This window comes from Geotrypetes seraphini, chromosome 1, assembly GCF_902459505.1.
Source record: "Geotrypetes seraphini chromosome 1, aGeoSer1.1, whole genome shotgun sequence".
Classification (NCBI taxonomy): Eukaryota; Metazoa; Chordata; class Amphibia; order Gymnophiona; family Dermophiidae; genus Geotrypetes; species Geotrypetes seraphini.
Window position 1 is genome coordinate 172,829,541 of NC_047084.1, and position 25,294 is coordinate 172,854,834.

At 44.2% G+C, this 25,294-nt stretch overlaps 1 protein-coding gene across 3 annotated transcripts in view; it reads right to left on the reverse strand.

Annotated features, from left to right (window-relative positions):
- Positions 1-25,294, reverse strand: part of NAF1 (nuclear assembly factor 1 ribonucleoprotein) — a 135,260-nt gene that overhangs the window by 50,935 nt on the left and 59,031 nt on the right. For all 3 annotated transcript variants that reach the window (XM_033941610.1, XM_033941592.1, XM_033941599.1), the window contains exons 4-5: positions 21,094-21,187; positions 8,978-9,060 (exon numbers count right to left, since the gene is read on the reverse strand). In XM_033941610.1, the coding sequence (XP_033797501.1) occupies positions 8,978-9,060; positions 21,094-21,187 (177 nt within the window). The remainder of the gene's footprint in view (positions 1-8,977; positions 9,061-21,093; positions 21,188-25,294) is intronic.

Consider the following 25,294-nt stretch of genomic DNA (forward strand, 5'->3'; position numbering starts at 1 on the left):
AATCCTTGGTAAAAAAAAAAATGCTTTTTCAGCATTCACATGCTGAGGAAAGTTAGATCCTGCTTCCATCAAAAACATTTTACCCTCCTTGTCCAATCCATCATCCTCTCCAGATTGGACTATTGCAACTCTATCTACTTAAGCCTAACTAAGAAAAACCTCCACAGACTCCAACGGATTCAGAATGCCGCGGCCAAGCTCATCTTCGCTAAAAGTAAATTTGACCATGTCTCCCCGCTCCTGGCCAAGCTCCACTGGCTTCCGATAATCGCCAGGGTCCACTATAAATGCGCCTGTTTAACTTTCAAAATCCTATATGGTATCCTCCCTCCCTTTATCCCTCTTTCTTGGAATTCCTCAAACCTTAATACCACCAGATGCTCCCACAAATTAAAACTATCCTTCCCCTCGCTAAAAGGCATTCCTCCCACACAGGAAAGCTAGGGACCTCCCTCCACTTCAAAATCACTGAGCTCTGGAACAACCTTACCTCCCCTCTTCGGAACTTGAGCTCTCTCCAAGTTTTCCGCAAACATCTGAAAACCTGGCTTTTCTCAAAAAATGTAAGTCTCCCTCCAACTTAGGAATCAAGGAAACTCTTATATCTTGGCATCCCAAGTCCTCTAAATTTTCTTCACACTTCTACCTCTAACCCTCTGTTGTAGTTCCTTCCTATTTCTCCTACTGTAAACCGCGTCGAGCTCTACGAACGTGGAGATGATGCGGTATACAAACCTAAGAATTAGATTAGATTAATAATACTCGTAGCTGACATGCCCTCAGTCAACATGCAGATTTCACACTCAGGTGTGCTTTTTATTGCAAGTTGGTAGATAAGAAAAGATTAGATTCTTACCTCGGTAATCTTCTTTCTAGTAGACAAACACATTATTCCTGAACCTTTGAGTAGTCAATCTATTCCTGCAAGAATTCTTGTAGAGAGCCTCATTACATTCTTTTGCTCCGACTCCTACCTCTCTGGACTGTCCTCCAATTCCTCAGTTTGTACCAAAGCAGAAGGCCAAACCTGGAAAGGAAACAGAATAGGGAGAGGTACAGGGACACTCCTTGAGAAACATGTCTGTTTTGCTCATATCATTAACATATATATGACACTTAACCATTTGCAATTATAACAAGGTGTAAACAAACAAGTCACTAGACTGAGTGCAACCTGCACTAAGGGTTCCTTTTAGCGCGCGCTAACCCCCACACTAGCCAAAAAACTACCGCCTGCTCATGAGGAGGTGGTAGCGGCTAGCGCGGCTGGCAAATTAGCGTGTGCTATTACGCGCGTTAAACTGCTAACGCGGCTTCGTAAAAGGAGCCCTAAGAGAGTGGGAGATTCAAGAGATACCTCCTAGATTCTTCAAAAGAACAGCCTTACTGGGTCAGAAGAATGGTCCATCTAGCCCAGTAGCCATCCTCTAAATGGTCAATCCAGGCAAAAACCCAGAGAGTAGCAACAGTCCATGCTACTGATCCAGGGCAAGCAGTGGCTTTCCCCATGTCTGTCTCAATAACAAGAGTATAGACTTTTCCTCCAGAAAATTGTCCAAACCTTTTTTTAAAAGTAGCTAAGCTAGTCGCTCTTCCACAACCTCTGGCAATGCATTCCAGAGCTTAACTATTCTCCAAGTGAAAAAATATTTCCACCCATTGATTTTAAAAATATTTCCCTGAAACTTCATCAAGTGCCCCCTAGTCTTTGTAATTTTTAACAGATTTAAAAAGTCAATCCACTTGTACCCATTCTACACCACTTAGGATTTTGTAGACTTCAATCTATCTCCCTTCAGCCATCACTTTTCCAACCTTTTTAATCTTTCCTCATATGAGAGGAGTTCCATCCCCTTTATCATCTTGTTCACAATTCACTCTTTTGTCTGTTCAAGAAATCAAGAGGTGCCTGAATACCTTCAACATCAAGGGAACCTGTAATGAAATAATTCCTCTATTCCTCCTAAAACGGTTCTTCAATATCTTTGGTTCATAAAATCCTTGATCTGGTTAAGACCAGCCTTGATTCTGGATCTCTATCTAAACAATGGAAAGAATCAATCGTATACTCCACCATCAAAGATCATAAAGCAAGCTCTCTAGAATTATCTAATATTCCTTTCTTAGCGAAACTCACTGAAAAAAATCGTGTTTTCCCAATTAGCAAATTTCATTGAAAAAACTAAGGTTTTACATCCTAATCAGACCGGATTCCGCCATCATCATTCTACCAAGCTTTCTCTTATTGGCCTAACAAAGATAGTTTACCACCTTGATCATTATCAATCAGTTTTGCTCATATATCTTGACCTCTCTTCTACATTTGACACAATTGACCAAAGTGGACTTGGACCAGCTATACTACCAGATAGACGAACTTAAAAGTGACAAATCCCCTGGACTGGATGGAATTCACCCAAGAGACTTAAAAGAATTGAAGGTTGAAATCGGAGAGTTATTGCAAAAACTTGCCAACCTGACAATTAGAACTGGACAGATACCGGACGACTGGAAGATAGCGAATGTCACGCCAATTTTCAAAAAAGGATCAAGAGGAGAACCGGGCAACTACAGACCTGTGAGCCTTACGTCTGTCCCTAGAAAGATGGTTGAAGCACTGATTAAAGATAGCATAGTCTGGCACTTAGATACACACGACCTGATGAAAGCCAGTCAACATGGCTTCAGGATAGGGAAATCATGTTTAACGAATTTACTTTAATTTTTTGAGACCGTGAACAAACAAATTGATAATGGAGAACCGGTGGACATAATATACTTAGACTTCCAGAAAGCGTTCGACAAAGTTCCACACAAAAGACTTCTCAGGAAACTACAAAGCCATGGAATAGAGGGGGATATACAAAGATGGATCAGCAAATGGCTGGAGAACAGAAAACAGAGAGTGGGCATAAATGGGAAGTTCTCCGACTGGGAGAAAGTGACTAGTGGTGTACCCCAGGGCTCGGTACTTGGGCCAATTTTATTTAATATCTATATCAATGACCTAGAAGAAGGAACATCCAGTGAGATCATCAAGTTTGCAGACGACACACAGCTATGCCGGGCAATCAGACCACAAAAGGATAGCGAGGAACTCCAGAGTGATTTGTGTCAGTTAGAGAAATGGGCAGAGAAATGGCAGATGAAGTTTAATGTGGAGAAATGCAAAGTAATGCATTTAGGCAGAAAGAATAAGGAACACGAGTATAGAATGTCAGGTGCAACTCTGGGTAAGAGTGAACAAGAAAAGGACCTGGGTGTACTGATAGATAGGACCCTGAAACCATCAGCACAATGTGCGGCGGCGGCAAAGAAAGCAAATAGAGTGTTGGGCATGATAAAGAAGGGAATCACGAGTAGATCGGAGAGGGTCATAATGCTGCTTTACAGAGCAATGGTCAGACCCCACTTGGAATACTGCATCCAACATTGGTCTCCCAACCTAAAGAAGGATATAAAACTGCTGGAGAGGGTGCAGAGACGAGCAACAAAACTAGTAAAAGGTATGGAGAAACTGGAATACGAGGATCGACTTAAGAGACGGGTTGTTCTACCTTAAGAAAAGGAGACTGCGAGGAGATATGATCGAGACCTTCAAAATACTGAAAGGAATCGACAAATAGAGCAGAAAAAAACTATTTACATTGCCCAATTTGACACGGGCAAGAGGACATGGAATGAAGCTAAGGGGGGACAAACTCAGGACTAATATCAGGAAGTTCTGCTTTACTCAGAGAGTGGTTGACACCTGGAATGCTCTCCCAGAGGAGGTTATTGCGGAATCAAAAGCAAACTAGATGAACATCTCCTTACGAGAGGCATAGAAGGATATGGGAGTCTGAGAAGTGTATTCCTCCCCTGCTTGGAAAGTATATCGGCAGAGGGAGAAGAAAACGAACTGTTTGGATTCAAACTATGCTTGGAGGACAGTGCTATTATTGAAATAAGTGTTGCTATTTGGACTATAAATGAGAAGGCATTTAAATGATCTTTAAACAAATGGAGTTTTCACTGACCTAGGATGTTTTTTCCTATGCAGCTTTAAAGTTGTGTACGGCTGGCATAGAGGTCTTTCAGGTGAAATTTTCACCGGAAGAAACTGAGGTCGTTTATCCATTTTAATGAAAGTAGTTTTTTTGTCCTTGAAGTTTCTCTTTTTTTTCCTCCAAGATAGTGAAATTATTGGAATACATTTAAGTGGTGACCTATTATATTCCTATTGCTAGTAGTCTGTGGTTTTGACTAAAAATTACGCCAGGTGTACACCTGGCAAGGCCTCCACGTGTGCGGATCGCTGGACTAGATGGACCGAAGGTCTGATCCAGAGACGGCGCTTTTTATGTTCTTATGTTCCATTGAAACCCCCCCAACCCCTCCGATGCCTGCCTGCCTCCCATCCCCCTTCCATTGAACCCCCCCCATGCCAGCCTGCCTGCCATCCCCCTGAGCAGCATGTTTCCATGGAAAGCACCCCACCACCCCCCGATGCCAGTCTGCCTGCCTTCCATTGAAACCCCCCACCCCCCCTCCAATGCCAACCTGCCTGCCTGCCTCCCATCCCCCTTCCATTGAACCCCCCCATGCCAGTCTGCCTGCCTGCCTCCCATCCCCCTGAGCAGCATGTTTTTACCCTCCCCCTGCGCCGACTCTACCTGGCACACCAGAAACCCCTGTTGACCCTCCCAGCCGACCCTCCCACCGCAACACGGCCGACAAACCTCGCAGCATGAGCAGCGTTCCAGGCACAATAAACATGCCAGTAGAAGACCCGAAGCAGCGTGTTTACTGTGCCTGGGACCTGCTGGAGCTGCAAGGTTTGTCGCCGTGTAGCGGTGGGAGGGTCGGCTGGGAGGGTCAATGGGGGTTTCTGGTGTGCCGGGTAGGGTCAGCGGGGGGAGGGGGGAGTCACGGCGTGTTAGCAGTGTGTCGGGTAGGGGAGGCGGCGGGGGGGGGGGGAGTTGAAGCGTGTTACCTGGCCGGTCCTTAGACACGCGCATGCGCACTCTTACTGCCACAGCCCGACAGATCAGGACTCAGGGAACACGGGGTAAGAGTGCGCTTGCACGCTTAGCATTTTATTATTATAGGTGACAGTTGTTCTTTATACTGATGACTCCTTTATTTCCCTTTCTTCTTCCCTTTAATGCTACTGTTAAATTCCATAGTTTAATTCATGTTGATGTTAAATATTCTATAAGTCTCCATAAATAAACAAAGACAAAAAAAGAAAGAAAGAAAGAAGATTACTGAGGTAAGAACCTAATCTTTTCTTCTAGTGCAACAGACACATTATTTCTGAACCTTTGGGACTTATCAGAGAGGTCCTCAGAGTCAAGGGCAGGACAGATGAGCCTGATGACAAAATGGATGATCCGAAAGCAGAGTCCTTTATGGCCGCTATATCCACTTTGTAAAACATTGTGAACTTATGGAGAGAGGACTGGCTGACAGCTCTACAGATCTTCTTCCGGAGATGCCACTGAAGATTCTGCCCATGAGGAAGCCACGCATCCAGTGGAAAACATTTTTACGGTATGGGCAATCACGTCCCACTAATAACATAGGCTGAAGAGATGGGCCATAGAGATCCATCTTGAAATGGTCGGTTTCGAGGCTGGTCAGCCTTTATGGGTAGCACCCGCCAGTATGAAGAGATAATCCAACAGCTGAAAATCGTTCCTATCCTTCAGATACTGCAATAATAATCTGTAAACATCCAACAATTTCAGCACTTTATCATTCTTCCTTGTGAAGGCTGGCAATTGAACTTCCTGACTGATATAAAAGCTGAAGACTACTTTCAGTAAGAAAGATGGCACTGTGATCAATACCAGGCCTGAATCCGAAATTCTGAGGAAGGTATCTCTGCATGATAATGCCTGCAATTTTATTTTTGATACCCATCAAGTTGACGTAATCACCACCAAAAACACCGTTTTGACTGCAAGACCCATCAGAAAAGCTTACTCTAGAGGTTCAAGACTCCATGCCGGAAAAGGTTGTCGCACCGGAGGATGGAGGTGCAAAGCATCCTTCAGAAAACTGGCCACATATTGATGTGCGGCTACGGTGCTCTCATTAATCCTAGGCCCAAAACATGAGAGAACTTTCAGGGAGCTAACCACCAGGCCTTTTTCCAGTTCTTCATGCAGGAAGGCTAGCACCATAGATATTGGTGCCGAACTCGGGTCCTCACTCTTCTGATCAAAATATTCAAGATAATAAAGTGAATAGACTTAGTAGATAAAGACAGGTTGTTCACCCTCTCCAAGGTAGAGAAAACGAGAGAGCACTCTCTGAAGTTAAAAGGGGATAGATTCCGTATGAACTTAAGGAAGTTTTTCTTCACCCAGAGAGTGGTGGAGAACTGGAATGCTCTTCCGGAATCTGTTATAAGGGAAAACATGCTCCAGGGATTCAAGACAAGGTTGGACAAATTCCTGTTGAACCGGAATGAACGCAGGTAGGGCTGGTCTCGGTTAGGGCACAGGTCTTTGACCTGGGGGCCGCTGCATGAGTGGACTGCTGGGTGCGATGGACCACTGGTCTGACCCAGCAGTGGCAATTCTTATGTTCTTATGTTCTAACACTTCCAGGTTCTTGTATATGGGGCTAGAGTCACATTCTTTCTACATCTTAGATGGGTAGAGACTACTTCATCTGAATTGCATTTATGCACTAATGCCGCTCTCTCAAGAGCCATGCCGTAAAACCAAAGTGTTCTGGATTTTCCAGGTCAATTAGGCCCTTAGTGTGCAGTCTTGGATGACATGGAAGACTGAGGCCTTGGTCCCTTTTACGAACAGACTAGATCGGCATACAACCATCACCTTGGCTAGTCTGGTGCTATTAGAATCACCAGCCCTTAGCGCGCCATGATCCTGCAAAGAAGTTTGCCTATTATGGGCCTCGGAGAGAAAAATGTAAAGAAGTCCTACCTTCCTGGCTTGTATCTCCAACTATAGCTTGAATATCCAGCTAGCAATGAACTGTGGCTTGAACCCCCCCCAGAACTTTGTCCGAGTGACCTAAAGGAGAGTACACAAACCAATCTGTCAGAAGTCGAGCAAATAATAATGTCCAAGACCCACTGGCCGGAAAAAATGCTGAGAGCAGTCCTCCTATCCACAGAGGGGCATCATTGAGCCTTTTTGGCAGAGGGCACAGAAGGGCAGGTGAAGGCTGGGAACACATGTAGCCAGTATATCGTCATCGGGAGCCCTGTGAAAATTTCTGCGATGTGGTATTTGCAGTCTGGAACCCTGTGAGCCACAAAAATTAGAGCAACCAGAACCCTTAGAGGGTCTGGGTCTATGATCAGGCAGAGGCTTCAGACGACTGTCCATCACAGAATTCATGAGGTCGTCCAGATCTTTGCTAAACAATAACTGCCCCTTAAAAGGTAGCCTAGCCAATGTAGCAGTCAGTGGGTAGAGATGGAATTCGCTGACACCTTTGCCAAACTCACATAAGGTCATCCAATGCAGTAGCTATATAATTGTCCCAGCCAAACAAAGTTGAGGTGGGGGATCCACCACCTCACTCTCCAGTGTGCTAAGTTGAGCGAGACGGGCGTGCACAACAAAAACCGCTGAAGCAGCTTTGATGCCTAAAGCAGCTGTGTGAAAAAAGGGTCCTGAGGACCAAATCCACATGGCAGTCCTACATATACCCTGGACTGACCCAAAAAATCTGATGATAGTCCTGTGTCAGAGGGGACAAGCGTGACATAGCTCTAGTAAATTTCAGAGCAATTTCCGGAGAGTCACATGGCTCCGAGACCAGAATGCTTACAACAGGGTGCAAGGGAAAGGTAGCAGACTGCGAGCGCACACCACAAAGTCAGAAGGAAGAAGTGGACAGGGCTGTCTGAGAGACTAAGTGTAATTCCTGCAAAGACTCAGAAATAAGGTCAGGCAGAGCCACAAACTGAAATAAGCGCAGGACAGAAGAATCATCCCCAGGATGCAAACTCCCAGAGGGATCCGCAGATCCAGTACACAGTCCCTGATTTTCCCGCTCTGGAAAGCGCTGAACCTTCAAACAAAAAGCAGTGATTGAAACATCTTCATCAGGGTCCTCCAAATGAAGGTCAGGTAGCGCATAAACAGCAGCAGGCTGAGGCGAGACCGTGCCAAAAAGCACAACGCCACTCACTGATGCCTCTTCGGTGGCGTGGGACCGCCCAGGGGGAGAATACGTGTTCTAAAATTCAGACCCTAAAAATTTCAAAAAAGGAGAAAAACTGTCCGGCTCCAGGGGTACAGAGTCACCCTTAGGTGACTGAAAATTGCAGTTCCGAGTCCACGGAGGGTACACAGCCTGGCAAACAGAATTGCCAGCCGTGCTCCGAAGTCACTGAAGGCCACCCCACTGGGCTAGCTGAGTGTTTGGTCACCTGTTTTAGCAGAGGAGAAGCTAAGCTCGATGCTGCCGTCCCTCCCCACTGCACCACAAGGACGTTCTAAAAGAACTAAATTTGTACAATGCGACTCCATCCCAGCAAGTTTCCAGGCAAAATTTGCAGTTTTGAAAAAGCAGGGAGCTTTAGGAAAAAAAAAAAAGCTAAAAATCCAAGGTGCCCACCGTCAAGAAATTCATGCCAAAATTCTGATATTTTTCACACTATAAAAGTGGCAATTTTAGGATTTTTCAGGAGGAGGAACACTGAAAACCCCACTTTTCCAACCACCCCCGATGTCTCTCACAGGCTATCAGCCTGTACACTCACTGTGACCTGACAGGATCATTGCTGGGAAATCTGCATTCAGCTCTCTCACAGTAGCTGGATGAGAATATTCAATGCCAAAATGCTGGGAATGCTGCTGCAAAGCTAATCTTCGGGATGCCATTCAGACTTCAATGTCTGACTACATCTCCAAACCTGCGGATCAACTGCACTGGAAACATAAGTTTTAGAAGTTGAAATATTAAGACAAACATTACTAATAGGGAATGATACATATTTACTCACTTTTCCAATAGCGAGTCCATCTTCTTTGAAAAGTATACTGCCTTCTTTTAATGGAGGTATATCCTTCAATGACTCAATTATAACTGAAAAACAGGAATACGTTAACAGTGAACACTACCTTATCTTTAAGCTCCGGAAATTACATTCTGGGGGAAGAAATCGGGCTAACTTCAAGACAGGTTATTTTATCACAAGTTGTGCTATTTTAGGCTCCCGTTTTAATCAAGGAGACCTGTGTTAAAATAAAAGGACTTGTTTAGAATAACATGTCTTAATGGTAGCCCCTCCCTCCACCAAATCATAATATTCAAATGATGTGTCTTGAAATGGACTGATGCCTCTGATCAATACTTCTTAGAAGAAATAAATAATTACTTCTTAGAAGAAATAAATTACTTTCAGAGAGAAAGCCCTACCATTACTCAAACTGTAAAAAAGACTCTCAGCTGCAATCACTGTTTTTAGTATATATCAACTATAGCAGTGTTCTTCAACCACCGGTCCATGGACCGGTGCCGGTGCACATAAATTTCCTGCCGGTCCACAGGGCCGCCATGTGCATCAGGCCCAAAACTGTGTTCTTCAACTGCTGGTCCGTGGTGCGATCGAGGCGTTGTTAATAAGATTATATTATGTGTATATATGAAAAATGAATGGAAAAAATAGTGTTACAATTAGGACTATGGGGGCAGGGTCTGGGGTGGAGACTGGGTAGAGATGGGCAGGGTCTGGCCCATGACTTAGCCCAGTGTTCTTCAACCACCAGTCTGTGGACCGATGCCGGTCCACAAAATAATTATTTTATTTCTGCTGGTCCTTAGGTGTAAAAAGGTTGAAGAACACTGAACTATAGCGACATGTAGTATGATCCATGTTCATACCGTGTTTCCCCGAAAATAAGACAGTGTCATATTAATTTTAGGTCCAAAAAACGTACTGGGTCTTATTTTGGGGGTATGTACATGATCATCTCACCCTTCTAAAAAGGGAGCGAGACTCAGACAAATGGTATTAGAGCCCACTAGGGATCGGGCGATACTAAACCTAATACTCGCCAACAGAGAAAGTGCCACAGAGGTTGCGGTAGGCGATACGTTGGCCTCCAGTGACCGCAACATGATATGGTTCAACCTCAGGAAAGGTTTCACTAAGTCAAGCACATCAACCAAGGTCCTCAACTTTAAGGGCACAAACTTCGAAAGCATGGGAGATTTCGTCCATTGGGCACTGCAAAACCATGCCGAAACAGATAATGTAGAGGTAATGTGGTCAACTCTGAAATCAACCTTACACGAAACAACCAACTGCTACGTCAAATCAGTAAGTAAACGGCGAAGAAACAATAGACCACAGTGGTTCTCTGCGGAGATCTCAGACCTCATAAAAAAGAAGAAAAGAGCATTCATCCTCTACAAACAATCAGGGAAGCGAGAATCCAAGGAAGACTATCTGGCAAAGTCAAAAGCGGTCAAAACGGCAGTCAGGGAGGCCAAACTCTGAATGGAGGAGAACCTTGCGAAGAACATCAAGAAGGGCGATAAATCCTTCTTCCGGTTTATTAATGACAGAAAAAGAAACACAGATGGGATAGTACGCCTTAGGAAACCCGACGGGAACTATGAAGAATCGGACTCCGACAAAGCCAAACTTTTAAATGAATACTTCTGCTCGGTCTTCACTTGCGAGGCGCCGGGATCCGGCCCTCAGCTGCTGACGAGGGAAAACTTGGAAGACCCGTTTCGAAATTTCGAGTTTACGCCCAGCAGTGTCTACGAAGAGCTATCAAGACTCAAGGTGAACAAAGCTATGGGACCGGACAAACTACACCCCAGGGTGCTCAGGGAGTTGAGTGACATCCTTGCGGAACCGTTATCCGCGCTCTTCAATCTTTCCCTAAGTACAGGAAGAGCCCCTTTGGATTGGAAAATGGCTAACGTCATTCCACTCCACAAAAAGGGATGCAGGACGGAGGCTGAGAATTATAGACCGGTGAGTCTCACATCGATAGTGAGTAAACTTATGGAAACACTAATCAAACGCCAATTGGATACGATCCTGAACGAGGAGAATCTACGAGATCCCCATCAACATGGTTTTACGAAGGGAAGGTCCTGCCAATCAAATCTGATCAGCTTCTTTGACTGGGTAACAAGAAAGCTGGATATAGGGGAGTCCTTAGACGTTGTGTACTTGGACTTCAGCAAAGCGTTTGATACGTCCCACACCGCAGGTTACTGAGCAAGATGGGTTTGATGGGACTGGGTAAAACATTAACCTCATGGGTTAGGGACTGGCTTAGAGGTAGACTTCAGAGAGCAGTGGTAAACGGCCTCTCCGATATGACGGAGGTGATCAGCAGAGTGCCACAGGGCTTGGTCTTGGGCCCGATCCTATTTAACATCTTCATAAGAGACTTGGCTGAGGGGCTTAGAGGTAAAATTACATTATTCGCCTATGACACCAAACTATGCAACATAGTAGGCAACCGCACAACAGATGAAAGCACAGTGCCCGACAAAAGCTCAATGCCCGACAGTATGACGCAGGACCTACTCCTGCTAGAGCATTGGTCAAAGACTTGGCAACTAAGTTTCAATGCTAAAAAATGCAAGGTCATGCACCTTGGCGGCAAAAATCCATGCAGGACTTACACCCTAAATGGTGAGATCCTAGCAAAGACTGTAGCAAAACGTGACTTAGGGGTGATCATTAGCGAAGACATGAAGACTGCCAATCAAGTGGAGAAAGCTTCATCCAGGGTTAGACAAATCATGGGCTGTATCCGTAGAAGTTTCGTTAGCCGTAAGCCCGAGGTCATAATGCCGTTGTACAGATCCATGGTGAGACCCCATCTGGAATACTGTGTACAATTCTGGAGGCCGCATTATCAAAAAGATGCGCGGAGAGTTGAGTCAGTTCAGCGAATGGCCACCAGGATGGTCTCAGGTCTCAAGGATCTCCCGTATGAGGAACAACTGGGTAAGTTGCAGCTGTACTCACTTGAGGAACGCAGAGAGAGGGGAGACATGATCGAGACGTTCAAATATGTCACAGGCCGTATCGAGGTGGAAGAGGATCTTTTTTTCCTTAAAGGACCCACGGCAACAAGAGGGCATCCGATGAAAATCAGGGGTGGGAAATTTCATGGCGACACCAGAAAATATTTTTTCACCGAAAGGGTGGTTGATTTCTGGAATAATCTTCCACAACAGGTAATTGAGGCCATCAGCGTGCCAGACTTTAAGAAAAGATGGGATTGGCATGTGGGATCTCTTCATGGAAGTAGTTAGGGGATGGGCCATTAGTGTGGGCAGACTAGATGGGCCGTGGCCCTTTTCTGCCATCATGTTCTATGTTTCTCTGTTTCCTCTCCTTCACCCCAATTCTTCCTCTTTCCTTTTTCTCCCCCACATGTGCATCTTTCCTAAACTAAACCTTAGGTTTGTATACCGCACCATCTCCGCATCCTTGCCCAGCTTCTAGCCTTCCCTCCCTCTCATCCCTCATGCAGCAGGACCCTTGCCCAGCTTCCCTTCCCTCCCTCCCTCCCATCCCTTGTGCAGCAGAACCTTGAGCGAGCACACCCACACCCACCATGCAGCCAAATCCCCATCCTTTCCTCCCTCCCATCGGAACCCCTCCGCAAGCCCTACATACCTCCATATGCAATGTTGGGCCGGTAGCACTCTAAACCTGTGCAATGATTCTACAACTGGACCTAAGTTCTGCCTTCGACCTAGTAGATCACACCATCCTAATGAACTGTTTAGAATTCTTAGGCATCACAGAAAACGCTTACAACTGGTTCCAGAAATTCCTCAAGTTCAGATCCTATTAGGTATTCAAAGAAGACAAATTCTCCTTCAGCTGGAAAAACAACTGCGGATTGCCCCAGGGCTCCCCGCTATCTCCGACCCTGTTTAACATCTACCTTATCACATTGGGACACCTGCTACAAAGCCTAAAACTCAACTTTTACATCTACGCTGACGACATTACTGTAGTGCTACCACTAACCTGTCTGTCGTCAGACTTTATTAATCTCTTAACCAACACCCTAAAGCAAATAGAGCTTTGGATGATGGCCTTCAAACTAAAACTGAACACAGAAAAAACTAAATTTTTCCTGGCATCTCCCAATGAAAAGATAAAAGACAACACAACACGATTCACGTGAATGGCTGTGATTACGAAATTGACCAAACTATAAAAATACTAGGAGTCAACCTTGACAAACACCTAACCCTGGAAAAGCATACAGATTTAATGTTCAAAACAAGTATATCAGTCCTATGGAAGATACGCATCATTAAAAAATACTTTGATGATTCATCCTTTCGATTACTTGTACAATCATCCATCTTGAGTACGCTGGATTACTGCAACATTATATATCTGGGAGCTTATAAGAAGACACTTAACAAGCTGAGATTAATTCAGAACACTTTGGTCCAGCTCATCTTTGGTTTAAAAAAATGGGAACATATCACCCCCATACTTCCAGATACTCCACTGGTTGCCGGTGGAATCCAGAATACTCTTCAAGTTTGCCTGCATCAGCTACAAAGCTATCTTTGGGATGCTACCAACTTACCTCGCCTCTCAATTCATCCTCAACAGCTCTAATAAGAGCTCTCGTAGAACAAATCTCTTTAATTACCCATCCCTGAAATCATGTCTTTACAAGAAGTTCCTAGACAGAATATTATCATTCCAGGCAGCCAAACTGAACACATGGCTTGTAAAACCCATTCTCGAGGCCACTTCTTACGCCGACTTCAGAAAATCACTGAAGACCCGTCTCTTTAACAAATTCTAATTCCTAATTTTTGCCCAATCCCCCTCAGCTATCCTCATCCCAATCCCCAATTCTCTTGATTTTAGATTAACTCATCCTTCTTCCCATTTGTAAAGGTATTCCACCCAAATTGTTTTCCCCTGCACTCCAATCTCTGACTAGATACTTCCTTTTGATTCAAACCATCTTGGATCTCTTCCATTTGCAATTTGTATCCCAGAAAGTACTTTTTCTGTTCCCCTTACATCTCATACACTCATTGTATGTATTTTGTTGTAAACATCTCTTACTCTCATTGTATGTAACTTGTTGTAAACCGTTTTGAACTTACGGTATAGCGGTATATAAGAAATAAAATTATTATTATTATTAAACAGGCTACTTCGGCCTTGTCCACCCGTGAATTCACTGTGCCACATTACTGATGATGTCATCAGTAACGCGGCAGAGTGAATTCACGGGCAGAAAAGGCCGAAGCAGCCTGTTTAGAGTGCTGTCGGTCCGATGCTGCTTTCGGAGGTATGTAGGGCTCGTGGAGGGGTTCCGATGGGAGGGAGGGAAGGATGGGGATTTGGGTGCTCGGGGAGGGAAGGGGAAGGGGGTGCTCACTCAAGGGTTCTGTTGCACAAGGGATGGGAGGGAGGGGAGGAAAGATGCTGCACATGTGGGGGAGAAAAATGAAAGAGGAAGAATTGGGGTGAAGGAGAGGAAGGGAGAGATGATCATGTACATACTCCAAAAATAAGGAGGAATACATCTTACATGTAGCAGAAAATCGTTCCATATTCTAAAGCTCTGAAAACATAAAGAATGATCTATTGACATATATTGATTTTATTTTTTTTACTGTACACAATCCTAATTTAAGAAAAGTAGTCAAACAAACCTTTAAGTGATTATTTGATAGTTTTTCTCCAACATTGCCTCAAGGAGAGAACATGCTATGTAACGCTTTATTAACTAAACAAGCTACTTTAAATGCTGTTTAAAACTTTATGGGGAACCAGTGCACATCCTTCAACAGAGAAACATTTTCAAGTTTTTCCAAACCTTAAATTAGTCTGGCTGCAGTCAGTGTTCTACAACTGAAGATTACACTGTAACTTAACAGATAGTGCTGTACAACGAGTTCCAATAATCAAATTGAGAGAATAGAATAGCTTGAACAATAATTTTCAAGTCTGAGCTTAAAGATAGCTCACAACTTTGTATACGAAAGAGGAGGGGAATTTGGGTGTGAATAAGTGATGATCTTAAGGTGAACAAACAGGTTGAAAAGGCAGCAGCAAAAGCTAAAGGCTGCTTGGGTGAATAGGGAAAGGAATGGTCAATAGGAAAAAGGAGGGACAGTACTCCCCCGATATTCGCGGGGGTTCCGTTCCAGAAACCTCCGCGAATCTTGAAAAACCGGAATACGCTGGAGAGGGCAGCGGGAGAGGCAGGAGAGAGCAGCCGGCAAATGAAGGAAATCATTTGCTGTATGCTCTGAACACCTCTTTCTTCACTAAAGTCGGGCCTTACTAATTAGGAGCTGCGTGTCAAAGCAGCTCCTGATTGTTCAGGCCCGACTTTTGTGCAGGAAGAGGCGGTCGGAGCATACAGCGAGTGATTTCCTTCACTCGCCGGTGCTCCGGCTGCTCTCTCCTGCCTTTCCAGCTGTCCTCTTCTGGTTGGCGGTTCGCGGTCAAAAAATATCGCAAATGACCGGGATCGCAAACCACCAACCGCAAATGACCGGGTGAACACTGTATTGAAGCCCCTCTATAAGACCGTGGTGAGACCTCATTTTGTACTATATTGTGTACAATTCTGAAGAACGCACTTTCAAAGAGATATAATCATGATGGTTAGTACAGAGGAAGGCTATTAAAATGGTCAGTGGTGTTCGCTACAAGACAAATGTGGATAGACTTAAAGATCTCAATATATATACTTTGGAGGAAAGGCAGGAGAGGGGAGATATGATACAAGACGTTTAAATACCTACATGGCATAAATGTACATGAAATGAGACTTTTCAATTAAAAGGAAGCTTTGGAATGCTGGAGTACAGGAAGAAGGTGAAAGTAGACAGATTCAGAAGCAACCTTAGAAAATACATTTTCATGTAAAGAGTGGTGAATGGTTGGAATGGCCTCCCTGTGAAGGTGGTGGAGACAAGAAAAAGTATATCTGACTTCAGGAAGGCTTGGGGCAAGTACGTTGGATCTCTAAGGGAGATGAGATGATAACAGTTGGCATAGTTAGGCAGACTAGATAGGCCATATGGTGTTTTATCTGCCTTCATGTTTTTCTATTTAACTGTTTTAAGCTTTAAAAATGTTTTCTTCACAAGATCATCAATTTGAGCAAAAAAAGCAAGTTTTGAGTTATTCCTAAGACTCTCAATTTATCTTCAATATGCAATATTTCTCCAGTTGCCAAAATAAGGGGTCTTTTTATTAAGGCGCGCTAAACATTTAACGCATGCTAAATGGTAAGGCATCCACATCCATTATATTCTTTGGGTGCCTTAGCATTTAGCACACCTTAATAAAAAGGACCTCTAATATTTCTCATGTTTAGCAACTCAAAATTTCCAAACCACACTATTTTGGTTTTTTGCTTCTTTAGTTTAAGGTAGTTAGCTTGAGTCCAGCAATATATTATTAAAATATTAAAACACAGAAACATAGTAAAAATGACAGCAGATAAGAACCTGCATAAGCATCGGAGCAGGGGGGGGGCACAGGGGCCGTGGCCTACCCAAAAATTAGTGACAGTTTGGTTCCCCCACCTTACCTCCTCTTCTAGCAGCTATCATTTTAAATCTTCGGTGTGCAGGATATGTTTGTTCTTTCTTCTTTCCTTCCTCCCTTGCCCCCCAGCAGGACCCTACAGCACAACCTCTTTAGCTCCAGAATCCCCCACCCAGGTCGCTGTTATTTTAAATGTTCCGGCAGCCGTGGCACAGAGTAGCGTCCACGAAATGAGCATTCTGTCGTCCACTTGCCCCAGAAGTCCTCGTTCAGCGTTGACTTCCTGCTCCTGCCTAGGTGGACTGCCGCTGAATGAAGAGTTCCGGCCGAGGCAGGCCGACGGCAGAACGCTCATCTCGTAGACACTGCACCATGGCTTCCAGAACATTTAAAATAACAGCAACCCAGTGGGGAGGGAGCAGGTGAAGGGGAGTATGGAGCTGAAGAGGTTGTGCTGCAGGGAGGAAAGAAGAACCTAAGCTACACGCCACAGGAAGTTAGGAAGACAAGGAGGACATATGCTGCATAGGCTGGGGTTGGGTGGGAAGGCAGGAAAAAATAGATGTTGCTCGGGCTGGGGGGTAGACAGGGAAGGACAGATGCTGCACGGGTTGGGAACTGCAGATGCTGCACGGGCTGGGAATTACAGATGCTGCATGGGCTGGGAATTACAGATGCTGCACGGGCTGGGGGATTGGAAATGACAGATGCTGCATGGATGGGGTGCTGAGAAAGGAAGAAAAGAGATGCTGCTAGTGGGGTAGGGAAGAGAAAAAGGAAATTGTTGTACATAGGTGCATGGAATGGGAGGGAAAGAGAGATGGTATACATGGGGAAGGAAGAAAGAGGGAGAATAGTTGGACATGATAGTGGTGGAGAGGAGGAAAGGAGAAATATTACACTGGGAGGGAGGACAGATGACTCAAAGAAGGGAGAGATGTCAGATTCTGGAGAAGGATGATGGAAAGAGAGAGAGTTGTCAGACCATTGGAAGGGGAAAGACTGATGACTGACCAGAAAAAGGAAGGAGAGGAGAAAGATATCAAACTGCGGGAAGGAGAGGAGAGAGATGTTAGACCATGGGAAGAGGGAGGGAAGGAGAGAGAGATGCCAGACCATGTGAGAGGGTAAGGAGGAAGACAGAGATGTCAGACCACGGGAGCGAGAGGGAGGAGATGGTGCACAGGGATGAAGGGGAAGGGGGGAGAGAGGAGGAGATGGTGCACAGCAATGGGTGTGGCAGGGAAGAGAGATAAACGAAATGCTTCTTATGGGATAGATGGGAATAGGGGAGAAGAGAGAGAGAGAAGATGGTACACATGGATAGATGGGAAGGGAAGGGAAGGGAAGACATGGAAAAGTAGATTTTGAGAAGAAAGTCCAGAGAGGACTTTAAAGCTGACACGCTGTATTCCTTGATCTCAGGCACAGAAGCTGACTCCACGCACACCTTAGAAAAGACGTGCAGGCAAGACCAGATAGTTAATGAGTATCAGGAGCTAAGCCAGTCACAAGGTAGTCTAACGGAGGAAATGCTGTCTGATTGCGACGGAAGTTTGGAAGGGTCATTAACGTCCTTAAAGCCATGTGAATATGAGTGTGTGTGTAAGGATTACTTTTCAGATAACAATACGGTTTGGGAATAAGGTAATGAAAGCCAACATAACTATCTGACTGAACGTATGTATGAATGAGCTTAAAGCCCCACCTCATAAAAGCAGTGCTGCCAAGAAGGGGAAAGGGAAATCTTATCAGTTTGCTTGAGCCTTACTATTAGCAAGAGTGCTCATTTAACCCAGTGAAGGAAAATAATAACACTTGAAAGGAACGCAAGATTTGAATACACTGCATTTGCAAAGTTAGCGGAGAACAGAGGTGCTTTAACAAACATTGCAGTAGCAGTTCTCTAATGCTATAATACAGGACAGGACACACACACACCTGGTAATTCTGAACACTGCAGAAAAAGCTGATTTGATTTATTGTGTCACAAGAACTAAAATAAAGAACTTTGATTTGATGACCTCGAGGTGCCTCGAGTGGAGAACGAAGGTGAAGCCTCTCTAGAAAAATGACAGTCCAAAGAATATGGAGACTTGGAGGAGGCAATGAAAGCAGCTGAGTCTTCGGGGTCTGGAAGCGGTGACCTCGATCGAGGAGTTGGAGTCCTTGAAAAGCTGGAAGGTCTGGAATGAGGCCTGGACGAGGAAGGCTGCTCTTTGGAAGAAGACCTGCGCCTTGATGGATGTCTCGATGAAAGCCTCGATTGACGATGAGAGTGGTGTCTGGAAGCAGGTCTCGAGGAGGATCGAGGAGACTTCGCCCTATGAATGGAAACAGGCAATGCTGCAGGTGAATGAATCAGGCTAGAAGCTGTAGACTGACTCAGTGGTTTGGATCAAGGAATCTCGAAGCACTCTCAAAGACTCTACTCCTTGTATGGAGTGTGAGGATTCCTGTCAAGACACTCGCAAAGAATCTACTCCTTGCATAGAATGTGTTGTTGCCAGACCAGACACTCGCAAAGACTCGGCTCCTTGCATAACGTATGAAGCTTCAGCTCGAGGCACAGGCAGGGACTCGACCTCACAGGAGACTGCTGATTGCCCAGGCTCGATTACAGGAGTCGAAGCCCCCAGACTGCGGCCGCGTGGCCTGCCCCGCCAGTCAGTCGAAGAAAAATAAAATAAAGTCTTCTTTTTTTTTTATAATAGAAAATAAAAAAGTAACACAGCGATTTACGACTAAAAAGAACACAAACTGTGGTGAGAGAAGGCACGAAGTGAACGAAGTTCAACGCAGAGTGTCAAAGTACAGACTTCTCGGCTCCGTGGAAAACTGAGAACTGAGAAGACTCGCCCTGTGCTAGGCAGGAAGTCACTCGCGCATGCGCGGTGCGGCTGACTTGAAACTTCTGAAGTTTTCTACAAGCAAGTATGCTTGCGAGGCTGTCCGCATCCGGGCTCCATGGATGATGTCACCCACATGCGAGAATAGGCTGCCTGCTTGTCCTGGGATAAAGTACAGGTTTTGGTGAACTGTAGGATTTGAGCAGAGAAAGAGAGAGACGAATCATAGATGACCTCAAGGTTGCAAGCTGGTGAGACAGAGAGATGAGAGCGTCACCCACTGAGATAGAGTGGGGGAGGGGAGAGGGATGTTTAGGGGGGAGGATTAGTAGCTCAATCTTTGTCATGTTCAGTTTTAAGTAGCCGGCAGGACATCCATGCAGCAATGTCAGACAAGCAGGCTGAAAGTCAGCCTGGATTCCTGTAGAGATTTCTGGTGTAGAGAAGTAGATCTGGGACACTGTCAGCACAGAGTGATATTGAAAACCATGAGAGTAGATCAGAGCACCAAGGGAATGAGTATAGACAGGGAAAAGAAGAGGTCCTAGGATAGAGCCCTGGGGGTACCCCAACTAATAGCGAGATGGATCCATCACTGCAAACACTAAAGGCGCAATGTAAGATATAAGAAGAGAACCAGGAAAGAACAGAGCCTTAAAATCCAAGTGAGGACATGGTATCAAGGAGGTAGGTGGTGGTGGTTTACAGTGACAAAGGCAATGGATAAATCTAGAAGGATGAGGATAAAAAGAGGCCTTTGGATCTGGCCAGGAACAGATTGTTAGAGAGGGCAGTCTCTGTAGAGTGCAGGGAACGAAAGCCTGAGTGGAGTGGGTCCAGAATAGCTAGAGATGACAGAAAGTCAAGGCAACAGCAGTGAACAACATGTTCAAGTAGCCTGGCTAGGAAGGAGAAGAGGAAGATGGAGCGATAGTTAGAAGGACAGGTAAGGTCCATTGAAGGATTTTTGAGGAGTGGTATAGCTATGGACATCAGGGACAGTTTTAGTGGAAAGTGATAAATTGAGGATATGACAGATGGAAGGGGTGACATTAGGTGGGCAGGAATCGGATCAGACAAGCAGGTAGTGAGTTTAAAGGAGGAAAGAAAATGTGTGGTTTCCTCTAGTGATTTCAGAAAAGAAAAGGTGATAGGTGCTGAAGGAGGGTTGACAAAGAGGGCTGGGGAAGGAGAACTGGATGTAGCTTGGATGAGAACTAAAGGTTGATCTTGTGAACCTTGTCATAGAAATACTCAGCCATAGTCTGGGGAAGAAGTGATGGACGGGCTGGAGGTGAGTAGGGAGTATAGCACGGCAAAGAGATGGCGAGGGTTAGAGTCGAGGGAGTTAATCAAATGGGTGTAGTAGTCCTAGTTGGTAAGTGAAAAGTGCAGACTGGAAAGAGATCAGGAGGAATTTGAACTGTATGAAGTCCTCACATACAGATAAAAAATGCGAGTCAGTGATAAGCTTTTCAGGCACCTGTTCTTGAGAAGTCAGAGACCTCAGGGGGGTCTCTATGAGGGGGTTAGAGAGGCAGGACTGAGCAGGACTTCATGAAGGGACTGAGAAAAATGTTGATTAGCAATCTATTAGCTTTCAAAGGTAACCTTGCTTCAGAAAAAAAAAAATCAACAACAAATGTTGACAAATAAGGTAAACTAGTGAGAAAGCAGAAAAGGTATCTTTTGTTACTGGCAGCGCTACAAATAATTTTTTTTTTCACATACCTAACTGTTCAATGATGTTAGAAATTATCCCAATAGCTGTCACTCCAACATTTTTGGGCAGAATTATTGTCAAATCTTCAACCAAAGGTAGTTCCTGGAAACAAGGGAAATAAATTATAGTTTTAAAAAATGTAATGTCTTGAAGTAAAAAAATGTACCCCTGATTATTAATGTATACAGTAAAACCTTGGTTTACGAGTATAATTCATTCCGAAAACTTGCTTGTAATCCAAAGCACTCGTATATCAAAGCAAATTTCCCCATAGTTCTCACGGCAGCCTATCAAGGAGCTGTGCAGGGCCAGCTGGCCGGGAGCATGAAAAGCTCGCTCCTGCATGCCGGCCCGGGTGCACCGCTGGCTACTAGCTTCGAAATCGGCAGGAGGGGTTCAGCATGGGATACATGCTGGACCGCCAGGGAAAAAGTACGTGAGGGAGGGTGGTAATTGTTAGTATTGGCCGGGACAGGAGATGGGAGGAATCCCTCCTGTTCCGGCCTACCACTAGGTGGTTTCAGTTAAGGGGAAGGGTTAATCTGCTGGCTGGGTTGGAGGGCAGAGGGGAGTACAGGACAATCAAGCCATTGTGACATCACTGATGAGGTTGGCTCTTTTAGTGGGAAGAGGGTACAGGAAAGGAAGGTGGTAGGGAGGGAGGAACAGTGTTCAGGGCCTGGTAGGGAATGGGACTGAGTGCAGAGCCTTGTAGGGCAGGGAGGGAAGGGGGCTGGGTGTAGAACTTGGCAGGGAGGGGGGCTGAGTTGCAGAACCTGACAGAGGGTGTGAGGGAGGGGACATTGGGTGCAGATCCTGGCAGGGCATGGCACTTGAATATTAAGCCCCTGTCATTTTTGAGTCAACCATTTATCCTCCTTTTTGGGGGGAAAATGGGGGTCTTGACTTATATTCGGATCGACTTATATTCGAGTATATACAGTACATTGTGTAGAACTGGTTGGCCGAACAGACTATCCTGTCTGGAATAAGTCATTGATTTATTTAGGTCTTCGTCTCCTCCACTGGGACCCATCTTCTCGGCGTTCTTCCTTGATTTTGGGAGTTCGTTTCACCACCTTATTCCAGCTAAGTCGGCATTGTGATTCTGGTTTGTGTGTGGGGGAGGTTCTCTTAGAGACTGTTGACTGTCTTTACCCGTGTGTGTTGCTTTGTGCTTTAATTTTTGCACTTTTTTGCACTGATTGATTTATTTCACACACCTTGGAAAAGCCCTATGATGGTGTGGGGGCAGGGACTGGTGGTCCTTGCTTTATGATTTGAGCGCAGGAGCATTGCTCCTTTCGCTGTCTTATCACACTGAGGGCATTTCCTATCAAATCTTATCAAACTTTATTTGTGATTCACTTAACTCCTGTTTGGAGCTTATTGTAGTGTGCTGTGGGCTTTTAGTTAATCGACAGTCTCTTCGAGAACCTATTGATCTTTTCTGCCTCCTTCCATGGTATCTTGCGGAGTTTGTTGACAGTCAGGCACAGAAGTAGAATGATTTCCCCCCCTCTTTTTTAAATCGCCAGCCACTGTGGTAAAAGCTCCGACGCTCAAAGGAATTCTATGAGTGTCGGAGCTTTTACTGCAGTGACCAGTGATAAAAAAAACCCTAACGTGGCTTGATAAAAGCAGGAGGGGAGTTTTTAATTTATTGCCTCAATTTTAAATTAAAAGCTCAAAAATATTTTTCAAGAAATTTATGATAGAAATGCTTAAAATATCTAAAAATACAGTACTTCAAAAAAAAAAAAAAAATGTAAAACTTACACCTTTTTAAAAGAAGTGAACAGCAGAAGTGGCCTTAACATGAAAGCACTACTGTAAATTAAAAGGAACACACAAAAATAAGGTTTTGCTTGGCACAAGCCTGATAAAATTTGCACAGACAGATTCAGAATTAAGATTTATCTGATGTTTCTAAATGTACGGATACCTTGGGACTTTGAGTCAGGAATAATCATAGGCACCTTAATTAACTGTCAATTACACTGACACTTACCAAAAGCTGGAGGGCAGGTGCACATACTAATGTAAGTTATGGCTTAGAGTCTTAGTAGCTACTTTTCCAATAGCTATTTCATTTTTCAATTATAATGTCCAAATTATCCTATCCTACAAACCTACATTATAAATACTGGTTAGGATCTAAATATTTTTCTGTCTCTATTTCAAGTCAACAACAAAAACACCACATTTTTCAAAAATGCAGCTGATAACATATTTCTATGCCTAGTCAGTGATCTGGGCAGATTTTATGCAAAATGAGAGAAGACCAAGAGGTCTTAAATTTAAATTTTAAATTTAAGTATACCAATAAACAAATACTCTATGGAATCACTGCAACACAAATAAAGTCTTGTGTTGCAGTGAGTGAAAATTCTGTGTGGGCAGCATAAATATCCATTTGACTAAAACAAACATACAGAATATCCATGTACCAAAAGCCAGTTATGTACCACATTATGTGCCAGAAGATAACCGGTTATGTTCCCAATGCCGTCACAATGACCTGATTTTATTTTTTGAGGGGAGAGGGCAACAACCATTGAGAGATTAAGGAGGCAAATCCCCCTACCCCAATCTTTCCAGGAGAGTGCTGCTCAATCGCAGTTGGTCACTAAATCCTAAACGTGTTTAGGAGCAGATGTAACTCAGTCAGGTACATTAGATAGATTGTGAGTCCACCAGGCCAGATAGGGAAAAATGCTTGATTACCTGATTGTAAACTGCTTAGATAACCTTGATAGGCAGTATATAAATACCTAATAAAATAAAAAATGTAAAAAAAACACCCCCAAAAAATCTTTTGGGACATAGATATTCAGTCTCCTGAAATGGGGAGTAAACATCTAGGGATTTTACCATAACCTTGTCCCGCCCAGAACACTCTCCCTTGCTATTTGCACACACTTGGGTCTAATATGTACCTATTCCAAGCTTTATAAAATGGGGACTGATGTTTATGGAAGTTACACATATTAGACATCTATATAAGCCTAACTAAGAAAAACCTCCATAGACTTCAGCAAATTCAGAACGCCGCGGCCAAGCTTATTTTCGCAAAAGGCAAGTTCGATCACGTCTCCCCACTCCTCTCCAAGCTTCAACTGGCTCCCAGTATACTCCAGAGTCCTCTATAAATGTGCCTGCATAGCCTTCAAGATTCTACATGACATCCTTCCTCCCGTTATCCCACTCTTTTGGAATTCCTCAAACCCACTTTCCTCTAGATCCTCCCAAAAACTGAAATTATCTTTCCCATCTATAAAAGGTATATCCCGCGCAGGAAAACTTGGAACATCCCTCCCCTTTAGAACCACAAAACTCTGGAACAACCTCTCATCCCCGCTCAGAAATTCTAGCTCCTTCCAATCCTTCCGCAAACACTTGAAAACTTGGCTCTTTTCAAAAATCTAATCACCCCCCGTTCTCTAGTACCCTGTCCCTCTCTATCTTCTCAGTCCCTCTCCTATATCCATCTTTGTAGTTCCTTTCCTCTCAACCTCTGTAAACCGTGCCGAGCTCTGCGCTTGCGGAGATGGTGCGGTATACAAACCTAAGGTTTAGTTTAGTTTAGTTTAGACGTGAATAGGGCTTGTAAAATGATGGCCACTGCATAAAGAACTTTTGTGAAATGAGATAAAATGGTGTGGCAGCTGCATTAGCCTACTTTTAAAGGTAATATATAAAAATAAAACAAAATATAAAAAAATAATAAGATGATGCTTTGTTATTGGACTAACAATACATTTTTTGTATTAGCTTTCAAAGGTAACCCTTTTTCTTCAGATCAGAGATGGGATAAAATTGTGGTTGGCACTGTTAGTCGACTGGGACACTAGAAGCAGCAAATTATGAAATTTACTTATGAAACATTCTGAAACAGCTTCAATACATCATCTCTCCAGAATGCATGAGTAGATACTCAAGAAATTTTATACCTAGCCACTTGATTCAATTTTCTGTAACAGGGATAACTGAACATCAGTATAGTAAAACCTTAGATTGCAAGAAACTTGGTTTGCAAGTGTTTTGCAAGACAAGCAAAACATTTTATTAAATATTAACTTGATATACAAGCAATGCCTTTCAATACAAGTACATACAGTATACTGTACACACATCACAACTGAGCCGATGGTTCTTCTCTCTCCGACACTGCAAGAGTGTAATGACTGTTCTAACACGTTCTTTGCG